General features: G+C 30.0%; 2 protein-coding genes across 5 annotated transcripts in view; one reads left to right on the top strand and one right to left on the bottom strand.

Moving 5' to 3' along the window:
* The window catches only part of LOC117175315, a 3,959-nt gene extending 1,156 nt beyond the window's left edge, over window positions 1–2,803 (top strand). The window contains exon 2 of the mRNA XM_033365024.1: window positions 2,729–2,803. The gene's annotated coding sequence lies outside the window, so the exon portion shown is untranslated. The remainder of the gene's footprint in view (window positions 1–2,728) is intronic.
* Window positions 2,804–11,499: 8,696 nt separating this feature from the next.
* Window positions 11,500–16,243, bottom strand: part of LOC117174186 (plexin-A4) — a 599,034-nt gene continuing 594,290 nt past the window's right edge. For 3 of the 4 annotated variants that reach the window (XM_033363035.1, XM_033363037.1, XM_033363036.1), the window contains 2 exons: window positions 15,523–15,668; window positions 11,861–12,037 (listed from right to left, as the gene is read on the bottom strand). In XM_033363035.1, coding sequence (XP_033218926.1) covers window positions 11,861–12,037; window positions 15,523–15,668 — 323 coding nt within the window. Of the gene's footprint in view, window positions 12,038–15,522; window positions 15,669–16,243 lie in introns of all 4 variants that reach the window. The other variant, XM_033363033.1, reaches the window with a different exon arrangement.

Here is a 16,243-nt window from a genome sequence, read left to right as displayed (position 1 = left end):
TTTTATCCTAATGAATACCTCGTGAAATACTTTTTCTTTAGATTTTTTAAAATCTTAAATAGGAAATTTATTTCTTTTAGTGAGAAAATGGTCCCTTTTTTTAACAGATCAAACAAAAAATGTATACGGGTCACGTATAGAAATTTGTATGTGGAAAATTCCACTTTTTTAAGTTTTTAAATGTTAATTATTCCATCTTTTAAACGACTGGAAATTCTTTTTCAGGGTATCATGTCAATCTTCAAATTTGTGTTCCTTATCAAAAAAATTAGATTTCCTATTTTATGATAAAGTTGAGATTAATAAGTTATATTTATCCCTAAATATTTTTGTTAATTATGAAAATTTCAGCAAATATTAACTACCTTCGTGAGATTAATTTTTACTATTGGAAAAAGCATTAGGGAAAACTTTCCCTGCAATTACAAATAATTTTAAAAAATTTGTTTTAATCGATAAGTTATTGTGACAGAAAATTCTGCGGTATTCTATTTTTTATACTTTAATAAGAAACTGTTTTTATCTAATAACTAAAATTTAAATAAGTTTTAATATTACTTAGCTTTTGAACTTTTTCAGGATTTAAAAAAGCTTCAAGAAAATAAAAATATTTTCTTAAGATTCCTAAAAAAATTACAAGTGATTTTTCATTTCAAAAAATGTAATTTTAGAGATAAATTAAAAAGATTAAAAATTTTTTTAATGATTTACTAAATTATTAAAACAAATGAAGATTTGGATAAAAAATTCTTCAAATTTGGAAGATTAAAAAATGGAAAAAATTTAAATGATTTTCATTATCAAAACTTAAAGCCAAAAAAGAATCTAGATATTTTAAGGCAATTTTTATAATATTACAACACGTTTTTAACAAGTTTTTATGTTTTTAAAGATTTAAAAATTTCTGTCAAATTAGAATGATAATTTGCTTTGAAAAATGAATTTAAAGAGATTAGGTCAACAGATTTTAAAGCATTTCAAAATATTTTCAACCTCAAAAAAGAATCTGAAAGAAGATCGAAACGAATGGTCGCCTATTTTTGCTTACATTTTTTATTTGTTGAAAATTTAACCAATTAACCAAAAAAATTAACCAAAATTTAACTAATTCATATTTTGGGTTATTTTCAGGCAATTTCTTGATTTTCGAAAGTTATTTGAAAAATTTGCGATAAATTCGAATAATTAAAAAAATATATCTGGAAGATTTCATAAAACTTCAAAATAATTTAAAATGTAAAGATTTGCAAATAATCAAATCAATATGAAGATTTGTAATATTTTAAAATAAAGTTTGGAAGCTTTTTGAGTACTACAAAAGCTTTTAAGAAAACAATGAAAAATCGTGAAATTCCTAAAAACTTTTCAATATTTTAAAAAAAATTTATTGTGAGTCATTGTTTCAAAAGGTATCCAAACTATCAAAAAAGAAACTGGAAGGCAATTTTTTTAATTCTAAGGAGCTTAATAATTTTTTAGCTTACGGTTTTAAGATCATAGAAGAATTTTCTCGGAAAATTTTTTATGTTTTTTACGCTGAAAAATGAATTTCAAATTGAAAAAATTAAAAACATTGTTTCTAGATAACTTTTGCGACATAGCTGAAATCTTAAAAAATGTATAAAATTTTTTTTAAGAATTCTGTAAGTGTTATATTTAAGCAATTTTATAAATAATTAAACAAATAAACTTAAAATTTAAATAGTTATTTGAAATTTTAGTTTTGTATCAAAAAGTTTTCAAACTTTTCAATAAAGAATGTAGAAGATTTTAGAGCAATTTCAAAATAATCTAAATTTTAAAGATTTGAAATAAATTTAATCAATATGTAGATTGTTAAAGATTTTGAAATAAAATTTTGAAGCTTTTTAAAGGTTTTTAAAGGTTTCAAGAAAATCAAGAAACAAATCTACAGATTCATGACAAATTTTAAAATCATTTTTCATTTTTTTTAAATAATTTTTGTTTGCCTATAATTATAATTTATCAACATTTTCCGTTGAGGGTTAATATTTTTTGTTTAAAAGATCCAACCTTTGGTAATACTATAGGGAAGCGTGGTCCTAAGTCGGCACTCTGGGTGCACTATTTTTTTTTTTAATTCCATGTAATTCGTGTCTTGCTGTTTTTTTTTGTTTTTATGGTTTGGTATATCTCAATAATTTTTCTCTGAAAATACTTTACACGTTTTTCATTGCAAATGGTTTTAATTTGTCCATTTTTTCCTAAAACATAGATAACGAGCGCTTTTTTTTGCATTTGAGCGAAAAAAAAATTATGTGCCGACTCAGGACCGCGAGTGTCAACTTAGGACCACCATTTTTAGAAGCTAAATTAAATAAAGGCCATTTAATTCTGTTTACCCTCTGTTTTCGACAAAACCTCTTACTGTGCCGACTTAGGACAACTCTCTCCTAATATAAAAAAAATCAATATAATTTAGATAATAGGCCATTAAACGTGTTCATGATAAAAAAGTGAAATTAATTATTTTCCTTTTATTTGTGCTCTTAATTAATGATTATCAACCGTAGCCTGCATAATCTGTATTGAGTTTTTTTTTTTAAATCTCGATGCATGTCAAGAAATTGTAATATTAAATCATTCTCACATTTTTTTTCTTAGAAGCTATTTAATTTTCTTTTTAATAAATTAGATTTTTTTATATAAATATAAAGGACACTTACCTTAAAGTTTTAATAAAAACATCAATTAATTCCACTTCTAGAAATGCTGAGGATTTTGGATCCCGTTAATGGATGAAGTATGAAGATTCTTCAAAATGACAACAAATGGAATAAATGGAATAAATCAATATATAGGAATAAATTAGAGCCTATTTAATTTTAATTTAATAATGGTTAACAAAATGTAGCTAAACAATCACATATATCTTCCAACTTTTTTTCAAATAAATACACAGACTATTTTTAAACAAATAGTTGAATTTTCAACCCAATTTGCAATTTTCAATAAAGAAAATATTAAACTTCGATCCAAATTTTAGAACAAAAAGTAAAATTTTTAGGCACAAAAGCCAAATTTTTTAAAATATGATTAAATTTTTTAAGAGAGCAAGTTAAATTTTGAACAAAAAAAGTTAATGTCCGATGAAAAATATTAATTTTTAACCAAATAGCTGATATTCACCCTACAAAAATCAATTTTCAACTAAGGAGATTTATTTTCTACAAAAAAAGACCAATTTTCCATCAAATAATTGAATTTTCAACTAAAAAAATATGAATTTTCAAGCAAATTGTAGAACTTTTGTGCTAAAATGAAAATTTTTAAACAAATTAATTAATTTTCAAGAGAAATGTTTATTTTTTACCAACTAGTTAAATTTTTAAATGAATAGTTGCATTTTTAACCCAAAAATATGAATTTTTAAGAAAAGGATTAAATTTTCAACCAAACAATTTAATTTTCTTCCAAATTTTACCATTTTTAAACCAAAAATAATTTTTTTCTACAAAACGGTCGAATTTTAAACATAAAAATATAAATTTTCTACTAAAAAGGTCATTTTTGATAAAAAAAAGTTACATTCTTAAATAAATAGCTGCATTTTCAACCGCAGAAATAAAATTTTAATAATTATTGTTGAACTTTACAGCCCAAAAGACGAATTTTTAACAACAAAATAATTTTTAACAGAAGAGTTAATTTTTTACCAAGTACATTAGTTTTTAAATAAATAGTTGCATTTTTAACCCAAAAAAGAAATTTTTACTATGTATATTTCGATTTTCAACCCAAAAATATGAATTTTCAACCAAAGGATTATTTTCAACTAAACATGCAATTTTTATCAACACAGTTGAATTTTTCACCGAAAAAGAGGAAATAAAGAAAAAAAGTTGAATTTTCGACTAAAAAGATGACTTTAAAAAAACTTAGTTGATTTTTTAAAAAATGAATTATATTTTCAACCAAATAGTAAAATTTTAAACCAAATCATGTAAAATTTTATCCAAAAATATTATAGTAAATTTAATTTTCTTACAGGGTTTTATTATTTTAGCTCGAATTTAAATGAATAAAATAAGAAAAAACGAATTTTTCTATAAAACAGGAAAAAAGAGGAAATCTTTTTTAAAAAATTGGAAATATAATATAATACAAATATAATTTTTTCTCTTAGAAATCTTGATTTATTAAAATCTTCAAATTTCCTTTCACACAGCAATTCCTGAAATAAATATTTAAAAATAATTTGCAAATAATAATAATAATAATAAAATCGACCTGATTTAAATAGGCCTAATTATATTAAATTTACACAACTTAAATAAAAAAAAGGATTGAGAAAATAACACCTAATAAAGTACCAACATTCAAATACAATTCTTTATCAATAATATTTATTTTTGGTTCAATAAACATACAAAATTATTACACTATTCATACTATTAATCACACATTTATACAAAAATAATATTAATAAAATTGGATAACTTAAAACAGCATTATTTATATATATATAATATATATAATATGTTAAGATTAAAAATAATTACAAAAAAATTGTATATCCAGATTCGATATAAGCTTTATTAATTAATCATTAAAGATTGAAAAGGAACATGACTATTGTAAAAAAGTAATAACGTAATGTCGGATGCGTTATGTATGTATAATCGTTAATTAATAATTATGACGTAAAAATGAGCGGCGAGGGAAATTCTGTCTGATACAGAATCCCTACGCTGCCTCTCTCAGTCTTGCACAGTCCACGGACATTCGTTTTCTCCCTTTCATACTCAATTTTTCAGCCCCGATCATTTCTCTCCTCCTTCTTTCTGTACGCGTCCAAATTACAAGGCTTTATCTCACTAAATGCATATTGAAATGTTCCAACTCGACTCCTCCGAGATGGAACTTTTCAGTATGCTTTTTCGAAATATAACAATTCAGTTTGCACTCCCGAGATAAAACAATTCAGTTTGCCCTATTGAGATAGAACACTTGAGTGTGCACCTCCGAGATAGACCACTTCAGTCGGCGGTCTCGAGATAGAACATTTCAGTATGTACTTTTGAGTTCAGCCTGCGCTCTTGAGACAGAGCAGTTCAGTTTGCACTCGCGAGATAAAACAGTTCAGTTTGCACTCCCAAGATAGAACCTTTCAGTGTGAATCTCCGAGATAGAACCTTGTGATTTAGAGAGTGGGAAGAGAGAACGATTAGGGCGAGCGGACAATCAGCCGAGAACAGACAAAAAAGATCCATCCGTCGTCGCGCATACGATTATTAATTTAACACAGCAAACACGCACACGACATCAGACTGCTGGACAGCAAGCCACGCACGTACGGTACTGGGTAGAAGTAACATACACCTTATATTTTATTTGAATTTTACAAATCGGGGCGCTTACTATTCCATAATCGATGAGGAACCACTGATATACGATATTCATGTATTTAGCAAAATGTGTGCCAATCGGGTAAAGTGAGACAAGGAGAACGCGTGTCTGCGTGTGTGGAATCGTAGCTGCTTGCGGATCTTCCAAATTATCTTCGGACGACCCTTCTCATTACGTTGGAACAATTCATGGGAGATGGGGAATTTATAATCTTGGGTTTCTACCCTACCGACATCGAGACCGCTCCACTGCCTGCATGGTTCGTGTCCGTGTTAAGTCACAAAATTCTAGAAGTTTAGCACGGACACGAACCACTTGATCCGTGGAACTGCCTCGATGTCGGCAAGGTAGGAATTCAGGATTAGAACTCCCCAGACTCATCTACTGATGAGGGGACGAGGGGACAAGGTGACGATGGAGAGACTAATCACACGCTGGGAAGAAACTCTTTTGTCGGACATCCTTGTGGGCAAAAAAAATCAAGGATGTCCTAGAGACGTCCTTGGGAAATTCCTAAGACGTCTTTTGGACATCCTAGGACTGCTCCTAAGTCTTCTAATGACATTAACCCACTGAGCTGACATTGGACGTCCTAGGAACGTCCTAAGAACGTTTTATTTTATTTTATGCCCACTGGACTGACTTTGGACGTCCCAAAGACGGTCTTGGAATTTTCATGGTATTGTGCCCACTGAGCTGACATTGGGCGTCCTAGGAACGTCCTAGGGATGTTCTCATGATTTTGCACCCACAGGACTGACATTGAAGGTCCCAAGGACGTTCTTAGAATTATCGTGGTGTTGTGCCCACTGGGCTGACATGGGACGTCCCGGGAACGTCCCAAAAACGTTCCTAGGATATTCATGATGCTGTGACCAATGGTCTGATAGTGAAAGTCCTAGGAACGTCCCAAGGACGTTTTTTTTTATTTTGTGCCCACTGGACTGACATTGAACGTCCTGGGAACGTCCCAAAAACGTTCTTGGGATGTCCATGGTGCTGTGATCAGAGGTCTGATATTGAAAGTTCTAGGAACGTCCCAAGGACGTTCTTGGGATGTTCATGGTTTTTCGTACACTGGGGTAACATAGATCGTCCTAGGAAAGTCTCAAGGACGTTCTTGGGATTTTCATGGTGCTGTGCAGCCTTGGCTTACATTGGACGTCCTAGGACCGCCCCAAGGACGTTCTTGGGTTTTTCATGGTTTTGCACCCACTATACTGACATTAGACGTCCTAGGAATGCCCCAAGGACGTTCTTGAGATTTTTATGGTTTTTTACCCACTGGGTTGACACTGGACGTCCTAGGACCACCCCAAGGACGTTCTTGGGATGCTGATGTATTTTGCCCACCGGGGTGTCAACTCGCATAGGATAGGGGGGAGAGTGAATGAATGACATATATCTATATTTAGGGAGAACACTGGGAAAGACACTCAGGGCAGACAGACAGACACAGACATAGACTAGGCTACCAACTATTATCGTACCTAGCTAAACGTACATTTAGAGTGTATATACACACACGATATGCATACATATACAACTAAGCTTTATACGTATGAATATACGCATGGTATCGTTTCAGATTCGTCGCATCTATTATTATCATCACCATCGTTTATCCGTTTTATCGTAACCGGCTCTAATTATACTCCTCACTTGCCTTTCTTCTCATTCTTCTATCTCGAATAATTGTCATTATTTATTATAGTTTTTATTACTCAAGCTTATGCCCAAAAATCTACCAGAGGCACTTTGGGTTTATTAGTACCATTAAAAATCGGCGTGCGCGGGGGAGGGAGACGCACGCCTTATATCGTTCAGAGCAGATATAACCAATTGTTTCATGTTTTTGCGGCGCGGAGCCGGCAACCTGGTCTACCGATTCTCTCCGTCCGTCTTTCTTACCCCTCCTAACAAAAAAGTGAAATCGAAACAAATTTTTCCGGTCTTTCCTTAATCGATCAGCAAGCTCTTGAAATAATTTTATACTGAAAAAAACGCTCTACGACTCATCCTCATGTCTACGCGGTGTGTCTACTTTTTCGCTGCTGGCCGAGGCGTGGATCGGACTTTACGAAAATCCCGAGAAAAAAATAATTAAGATAAAAGCCTGCCAATAGGAGTTGAAGCTTTGAAGAAACTATGGAAATATCAAATATCCAATCGATGGCTCGTCCTCACACCTTCGCGGTGTGCGTACTATCTTACTTATGGACGAGACGTGGATCGGACTTTACGAAAATCCAGAACAAAATATAATTATTATAGAAGCTTGTCAATACGAGTTGAAGCTACTGTTTTTATTCCACTTGTTTGCTAGGGTTCCTTTTTCCTGCTCTCGGTACATTTCGTCATCTACGCCACCTAGGGTTTTGAAATGATAATACAATCTCACCACGAGTTTGAAAAAATTGAAATGCCTGAAATATGTTGCCGTCTGATGGGACATGGTTGACAAAAACACGAAACTTGGAAAACAATGCAACAAATTTATAAATCTGATGTAATATTATATTTAAAATTCTGGAATCGTAATAACAACCTCCCCCACTGTTCCTCTCTACCCTACTACCTCCGTTTTTGTCACTTTCTTAGCTCCGCGTTTCCCGTTTCTTTCATTTTTCTTCTTTCTCTCGGTTCTTCCCGATATTTTTGAGCAATAAATACTTTCTCCGCGTACGACTTGCACATTGAATTGACGCACAGGACAGCCACTCGGACGCACGCGCACACACAAACTCGCACTCACAACAGTTGTTCGTCCGCTCAGACACCACACCAATATGATTTTACATTCACGGAGTAATGTCACGTTTAATTAATGATTATCAATTCATATCAATGTATTACAATCAGACAATACTCAACAGTGATCATTATTCGTTATTATATTACAGTTAATAATTAAGAGCGACAACAACATGACGACGGAGGCGTTGAAGCAGTTTGAAGACGGGGAAAGTGTTACAAGGCAGTTCAAACAGGAATTGATAGGAGAGTATGGTCTTGGGACATAATACTAAGTGGGACCGATCCACGACTTGGCCTCAAACCTGAAAGAGGCGCGTGGCCGAATCGTGGATCGGTCACAAAATGAGGATCTACGCCTCGGAAGGGAAAAGAGCCTTCGAACGTATTATATCTTATAATTTATATATGACAATGACAATGACGAATGACGTGATAGCGACAATGTCGACGATGAATTATGGCGGATGATAACGAGGATTGAGGCAAAATGTGATTAAAATAATGGAACATTGGAGATTTGGAAGCCGAAAATGTCAATACGAAACGCTTCTCTCTCGTCCGATAAGTCCACTTTCAATATTTTAGGGGTTCAAGACTCTTTTTCTATGCTTTACGCAATTCAAATTGTCCAAATTCAAATTACGTATATATTTTTGCCATTTTTAAAATATGATGCCATTTTTATTTTCCAAATTATGACTGGATAAATTACCAAGTAGACGAATCAGTACGGAAGTGCTGTGAAATTTAACAAAAAATAGATGTTACTTTTCTATTTGTAGGGTACTTTGGTTTTCTTAATTTGAATGAAAAAAATTAAGAGTTGTCCTTTCTTTTTTTATTTTTATCTTTTTTACATCCCTTTGTAAATATCTGTTGTAATTTTGGTTTTAAGAGTTTTTAATTGGGATTTAAAAAAGATACAATCAAAAAAAGGAAGGGAATTCGAAAGTTACCCACTTTTTCTGATTTAATTTCAAATGATAAAAAACAAACATTTTTATTACAAACGTTTTTAAGCTAACAAAAAAAAGATTTTAATTTTTGAAAGATGGTTGAATTTTAATAAATGGTGGCTTTTTTCTACAGAAAATATTGAATATAACTCTACTGTTTCTAATTTTTTCAATAGAAGTTCAAAAGAACACATTTTTCAAATAAATAACTATTTTTATTACTTGTTCATTTTATTAAATTATTTACTTACTTTTTCAATTTGAAAAAAGTATAGTTATAGGCAATTTTTTCTCTTGAAAATCACCCATGATTGATTAAAATAAGACGATTTGTAAAAAAAAGTGCAAAGCGTGAAGTTTTAAACTTTTATCATAAGAAATATTTTTTCTTGCATAAAATATGACTGATAATTCAATTTTCTATATAGTTTGTGTTTAATTTCTTAGATTATGAAAATCAAATCAAATTTTTCGGAATAATGGTAGAAAAAGTGTTATGCTTTAGCACTAATTTGTCTCGTACTCAGTATTTTACAATCCTTTCCTTATTTTTTCTATTTCGGATAATAAATTAAAATTTTTGAGTCATAAAAAAGCCAATATTCTTCAAAAATTAGCTGAGCTTTTTGAAATAGGATTCAGAAACGGAAAATTTGTCTTCATTCGCTTAAATAACAGTTGGTTCGAGTGTCAAATCTATTTGACATCGCACACTATAAAATGGCAGTTTTCGCTTTGTGCTTTACAGCCATATTTTATTTAAAGTCTCCTAAAATAAATTCATCACAAACGAAATTCCTCGAACGAAATTTCTCACATCTACAATTTTTAATCATTCATAATATAGCGCTTTAATCGGCACTTTGTGAATTCTAAACGCGTGAAAATTAAACACTATGAGATTAAAGAACATCACAACACACGAGATTCATGAAAGTTGGCACTAACAATGAAAAAAATTAGCAAATCACAGGCCAGTGAAATTAGAAGACTTCTTTTCCTTGAATCTATACTTCTCGAATATTTCAGTTTCGCGTATCATCGGTGTGCACATTATTTCGCTTCTGGACGAGTCGTGGATCAGACTTTATGAAAATCGCGAAAAAAAAATAACAAACACATCTATAATTTTTAATAATTCACAATATAGCGCTTGGATCGGCACTTTGTTAATTCTAAACTTTACGAAAATTCAGAAAAAAAATATAATAAACAATTCATGGGTCGGATTTGACGAGAATCCGGCGAAAAATGTAATTAATATAATATCTTGTGAATACGAGTTGAATCTTTGAAATAAATATGCAAAATATTAAATATCCGATCCACGACTCGTCCTGAAACCGGCACAGTGTGCCTGATTTGCTTCTGCACGAGTCGTGGATCGGCGCCTGACCGATTCGTGAATCGGACTTTACAAGTTTCAAGCGTTTCGCACAGACACTAAAACCGGAAACCAAAGAGGGGAAGCACGCACACTCAACACAACCGTCACATCGAGCTGGCCTCGCGCGCGCGCGGCCATAGTCCAGATACAATAATATCCTATAAACTAATGCACAGTCTGTTCTCCATTTTGCGCAAAAAATGCATCTTTGTTTCTCCTTAATTCTCGAACGTATATCTATATATATATATATATTTAATTGTTTTGTATAACGCATCCATGCGTACGTGAATGTACGAGCAGATTTAATAAGAGGGACTGGATTTGAGGGCAGGGAGAAAAAGGTATATATATATACATACACATGCGCTGCACCGGCCTAGAGTGTATATATGTACACATATACATATGACATACCATCCATGTATATAATAATATTCATATCAATTATTCAATAATAGCTTACTGCTACTTATCGTAATTCCGAGAGCTCCGTCGGTTGACGCCAATCGACGCGAGCTCCGGCACAGTAACGGTGGATGGAAATGTATTTTCGTTTTTTTAAAAAAGCGTCGATGCATCGGACCGATCGCACATTTACAGATTATTACCTCACACGATAATAATCGAGGGAGTCTCTCGCACCTCTAATTTCAATAAGTGACGAGCGATTTAATTTTAAAATCCTAGACGCAATCGATGCGAGGAGAAAAAGGTTGGAAACGGGACCGCTGACGGGGTGTGAGCATTTCATTAATATCCTAGTGCGATATCGTGTTTCTATAATTATTATTTACAATTGCGCGTAAGGGTAAGGTACACGACGGGCCCCCTTCACACCTACCAATCAGCGGCCGTCAAAGAAGACGAGAATCCATACAATTTGAAGAAACTAGGTAAATATCAAATGTCCGATCCACGACTCGGCCTCACACATGCGCCCTGTCTCCATTGTTTCGCGTATGGACGAGTCGTGGATCGGACTCAACACTTTGAGCCGCGACGCAATCTACTCGGGGATTGTTCGGGTTTTTTTTTTCTCTTTTGCACTGCACGTAAGTAAGTTAGGAAGAAGGAAGAATCGGTAATAGAGGAATGATCTCGAAATAAGACTTACTTATCTACTTATTCCGCGATTCATCCGGCGCGCTACTCTTGCGCCAACTCACTCACTTGCTACTCCTGCTCCTCCTCTTCTTCTTTTTCTTCTTCTTCTTTCCATGAAGAAAGAACTTGGTCGAGGAGGAAGGAACTGGCCCGAGCAATTAAAGCAGAAATAGGCCGCCCGGACGAGGCTGGGCAATTTATCGACAATGCTTATCGTCATGACTCAGCAAGGCAACTCCTGACGAGGTTTCGTTAGGTTGTACTTTGCTGAGTTCATGGGGCATCAGGGATTGGCATCTGCCGCCATTATATTGTGAACCTGCTCGAGCTTGTACGCCAGCCTCTGCTTTTGCGAGAACTCGTCTTCCTCGAGAGTCACTATCAACTGTTCGTTGTACTTACCCGCATACGTGTAGAGTTCGTAGAGGGCGCAATTTGTGTTGAACTCTGTGGTGTGTAACTGGAAAACATTAGAGAGGAATCGAAATTTGTTAGAGATTCTGAAAAAAGGTGCAGAAAAGCGTAGGATTTGAGGGATTCTAGACTTTTCTATCATATTCTAGCCATCTAGAGGGTGAGGGAAGTGAAGAAAGTTTGGGAATTGACGATAAACTGAAGTAATTTAATAATTATTTTGTTGAAAAATCCACGATTTCTTTAAAGAGGATTTAACTGTTTTCTTGAAATTTTTTAATTTCTTTTTTTTTTAATTCAACAACGATAATTCATAATTTTAGTTTAGAAACTTTTTTTCTAAATTGAACTATTTTGTTTCAAATTATATTTTTCGGGTAAAAATAAATATTTTGTGACTAAAAATTGAAGAATTTTATTCTTATTTTGCAAACAATTATTTTCGTTGTGGAACATTATTCCTTTTGAAGAACAATTTATATGTTTAGTAATATTTATTTATTATTATGTTTTTTTTAAATTCATTTCTTTCATTGATATTTTACTATTAGATTTAAAATTTACATATTTTATTCAAAATAAATCTTCCTTCGTAGAAAATTTATCTTCTTGTTTTGAAATTAATCTTTTTTCAGAAAAAATTAATCTCTTTGGTTGAAAATTCATTTATTTCGTTCAAAATCAATCTTTCTTCGTAGAAAATTAATCTACTTTTTTAAAAATTTATCTTTTTGATTCAAAATTATTTTTTGAGCTGAAAATTCAACTGCTTGGTTGAAAATTCATATACTTTATTAGGAATTAATCTTATTGGTTAAGAACTCATCTGTTTAGTTCAAAATTAATTTTGTTATTGAAAATTACTCTTTTTTGGTAAAAATTAATGTTTTTGGTGGGAAATTAATCTTTTTGGTTAAAAATTTTTTTTTTTTCATTGAAAATTATTTTATTTTTTGATAGAAATGTAATCTTCTTTGTTAAAAATTAATTTTTTCAATGAAAATTAATGTTTTTAGATAAAAATTTAACTTTATTGATTGAAAATTGATATATTATGTTAAAAATTAATCTTTCTTGGTAGAAAATAAATCTTTTTTGATAAAAATTTAATTTTCTTGGTTGAAAATTTATATATTTTGTTGAAAGTCACCTTTTTGGTAGAAAATTAATCTTTTTTTACAAAAATTTAATATTCTTAGTTGAAATTTCATATATTTCATTGAAAATTTATCTTTTTTGATAAAAATTAAATCTTCTTGATTGTAAATTGATATATTTTGTTAAAAATTCATCTTTTTCGGTGGTAAAATTAATCTTTTTTTACAAAAATTTAATATTCTTGGTTGAAAATTCATATATTTTGTTAAAAATTAATATTTTTTAATAAAAATGTAATCTTCTTGATTAAAAATTCATATATTTTGTTAAAATCAGATCATCTTCGTTAAAAGTTCAAATTTTGGTTAAAAATTAACTTTTTTATTGAAAATTAATCTCTTTTGACAAAAATTTAATTTTCTTGGTTGAAAATGCATATATTTTGTTAAAAATTCATCTTTTTTGGTGGAAAATTCATCTTCTCAGTTCAAAATTAATTTTTTTTATTGAAAATTAATCTTCTTGATTGAAAATTGATATATCTTGTAAAAAATTATTCTTTTTTGGTGGAAAATTAATATTTTTTAGTAAAAATGTAATCTTCTTGATTAAAAATTCATATATTTTGTTAAAATCAGATCATCTTCGTTAAAAGCTCAACTTTTTGGTTAGAAATTAACTTTTTTATTGAAAATTAATCTTTTTTGATAAAAATTTTATTTTATTGGTTGAAAATTTATATATTTTGTTAAAAATTCATCTTTTTTGGTGGAAAATTAATCATTTTTTACAAAAATTTAATATTCTTGGTTGAAAATTCATATATTTTGTTAAAAATTAATATTTGTTAATAAAAATGTAATCTTCTTGATTAAAAATTTATATATTTTGTTAAAATCTAATCATCTTCGTTAAAAGTTCACCTTTTTGGTTAAAAATTAACTTTTTTATTGAAAATTAATCTTTTTTGACAAAAATTTACTTTTCTTGCTTGAAAATTCATATATTTTGTTAAAAACTCATATTTTTTGGTGGAAAATTAATCTTCATGGTTCATAATTAATTTTTTTTTAATGAAAATTAATATTTTTAGATAAGAATATAATCTTCCTGATTAAAAATTGATATATTTTGTTAAAAATGATTCTTTTTGGTGAAAAATTTATCTTTTTTGGTGGAAAATTAATCTTCTTAGTTCAAAATTAATTTTTTTTATTGAAAATTAATATTCTTGATTGAAAACTCATATATTTTGTTAAAAATTCATCTTTTTTGGTGGAAAATTAATCTTCTTAGTTCAAAATTAATTTTTTCTATTGAAAATTAATCTTTTTAGATAAAAATTTAATCATCCTGATTGAAAATTGATATATTTGGTTGAAAATTATTCTTTTTTGATGGAAAATTCATCTTTTTTGGTGGAAAATTAATCTTCTCAGTTCAAAATGAACTTTTTTAATTTAAAATTGATCTTCTTGATTGAAAATTGATATATTTTGTTAAAAATTATTTCTTTTTGGTGGAAAATTAATCTTTTTTTTAACAAATTTAATATTTTTGGTTGTGAATTCATATATTTTGTTGAAAACTAATAATTTTTAATAAAAATGAACTCTTCTTGATTAAAAATTCATATATTTTGTTAAAATCTAATCATCTTCATTAAAAGTTCACCTTTTTGGTTAAAAATTAATCTTTTTTGATAAAAATTTAATTTTCCTGGTTGAAAATTCATATATTTTGTTAAAAATTCATCTTTTTTGGTGGAAAATTAATCTTCATGGTTCATAATTAATTTTTTTTATTAAAAATTGATATTTTTAGATAAGAATATAATCTTCCTGATTGAAAATTGATATATTTTGATAAAAATTATTATTTTTTTGGTGACAAATTAATCTTTTCTGAAATAACTTTAATTTTAGGAATTAAGTTTATTTCTATGAATTTTGTTGATTTATTTTAATTTTTTTGAATTTTCGGAATTTTGTTTAATTCTGGGAATTTTCTTCAATTTTATAATTTCATCAAATTCTCTTCATTTTGTTGAATTCTCTAAATTTAATATAATTTTTGGAATTTAGTCTATTTAATTTAATCCTCTCAATTTTCTTTAATATATATATATAATTTTCTATTTAGCCTGGAAATTATAATTTAAATTGAATTTTAAAGACACGCTTTTGGTAATAAGTCCCAAACCAGAATGATTTTAATTTTGAACTAAAAAAAAAATTTCCTTCTATTGGGGTTCGAACCTAGAACTCAGATATTGCCGGTGCGGATTGCTAGAGAGTATTAAAAAAATATAAAATCTTACATAAACGTAATACAAACTAAATCGAATTTTAATTTAAATGTGTTATTTTTTTTTATTAAATCAAGTAATCGAAAGCTGAATAGAAAAATAAAAAATAAAATAAAAATACTCACTCTAGATTCTTCGGCGAGCATGGCATTCATGTCCTGGTCGGAAATGGCTGGCATGATTTTTATGTCCGAGTAGTAGCGCTCCACCCATTCTTTGTACACTGGAATGTCCTTCGCGTAGAGCAACTTCGAACTCGGCGAGTCCTTACCTGGAGTCAAATAATTATTTCATTTTTTTTTTTTTATTTTAAAAGTATGCAAAGGCGTATTTACAACTGCGCTTTTACATTTCGCAATTAAAATGATATTAAAATTATTTTCTACTTGCGACATATATCCCTTTGTTTCATTTATATCTAAAAAATTCTGTTTAAGGGCATGTGACACAGCTAAATACCTATATTACCGACCTCACTTTTTCAGTTCACTGAATGTTTTTTTGAACCTGAGAACTTTTTTTGTAAATAAAATATCGAGCTGAAACTTTGGGAAATGTATTAGAGTGTAATAAAGTACGTTTAGGTACTGCATTTTGGTAGGAACTTCACTGAAAATTATTTTATCTTTTTTCTGAACCTCGACATTTTGTGAACGCTCCAACTTTTTTTATATATAAAATATCGGTCTCAAACTTTGAGAAATGCAAGAGCCGAAAGAAAACTACGTTTAAGTACAAAGCTTGATAATAAAAGATGTAAAAAAAATTTCAACAATCAATTCCAACGGCATCAGCCGGTAACGTTGTACACGAAAATACGAACTCTCTAGAGCCTCGTCTAGTGGC

The sequence above is a fragment of the Belonocnema kinseyi genome, chromosome 6 (genome assembly GCF_010883055.1).
Source record: "Belonocnema kinseyi isolate 2016_QV_RU_SX_M_011 chromosome 6, B_treatae_v1, whole genome shotgun sequence".
Taxonomy (NCBI): Eukaryota; Metazoa; Arthropoda; class Insecta; order Hymenoptera; family Cynipidae; genus Belonocnema; species Belonocnema kinseyi.
This window is presented reverse-complemented; position numbering and strand designations above follow the sequence as displayed.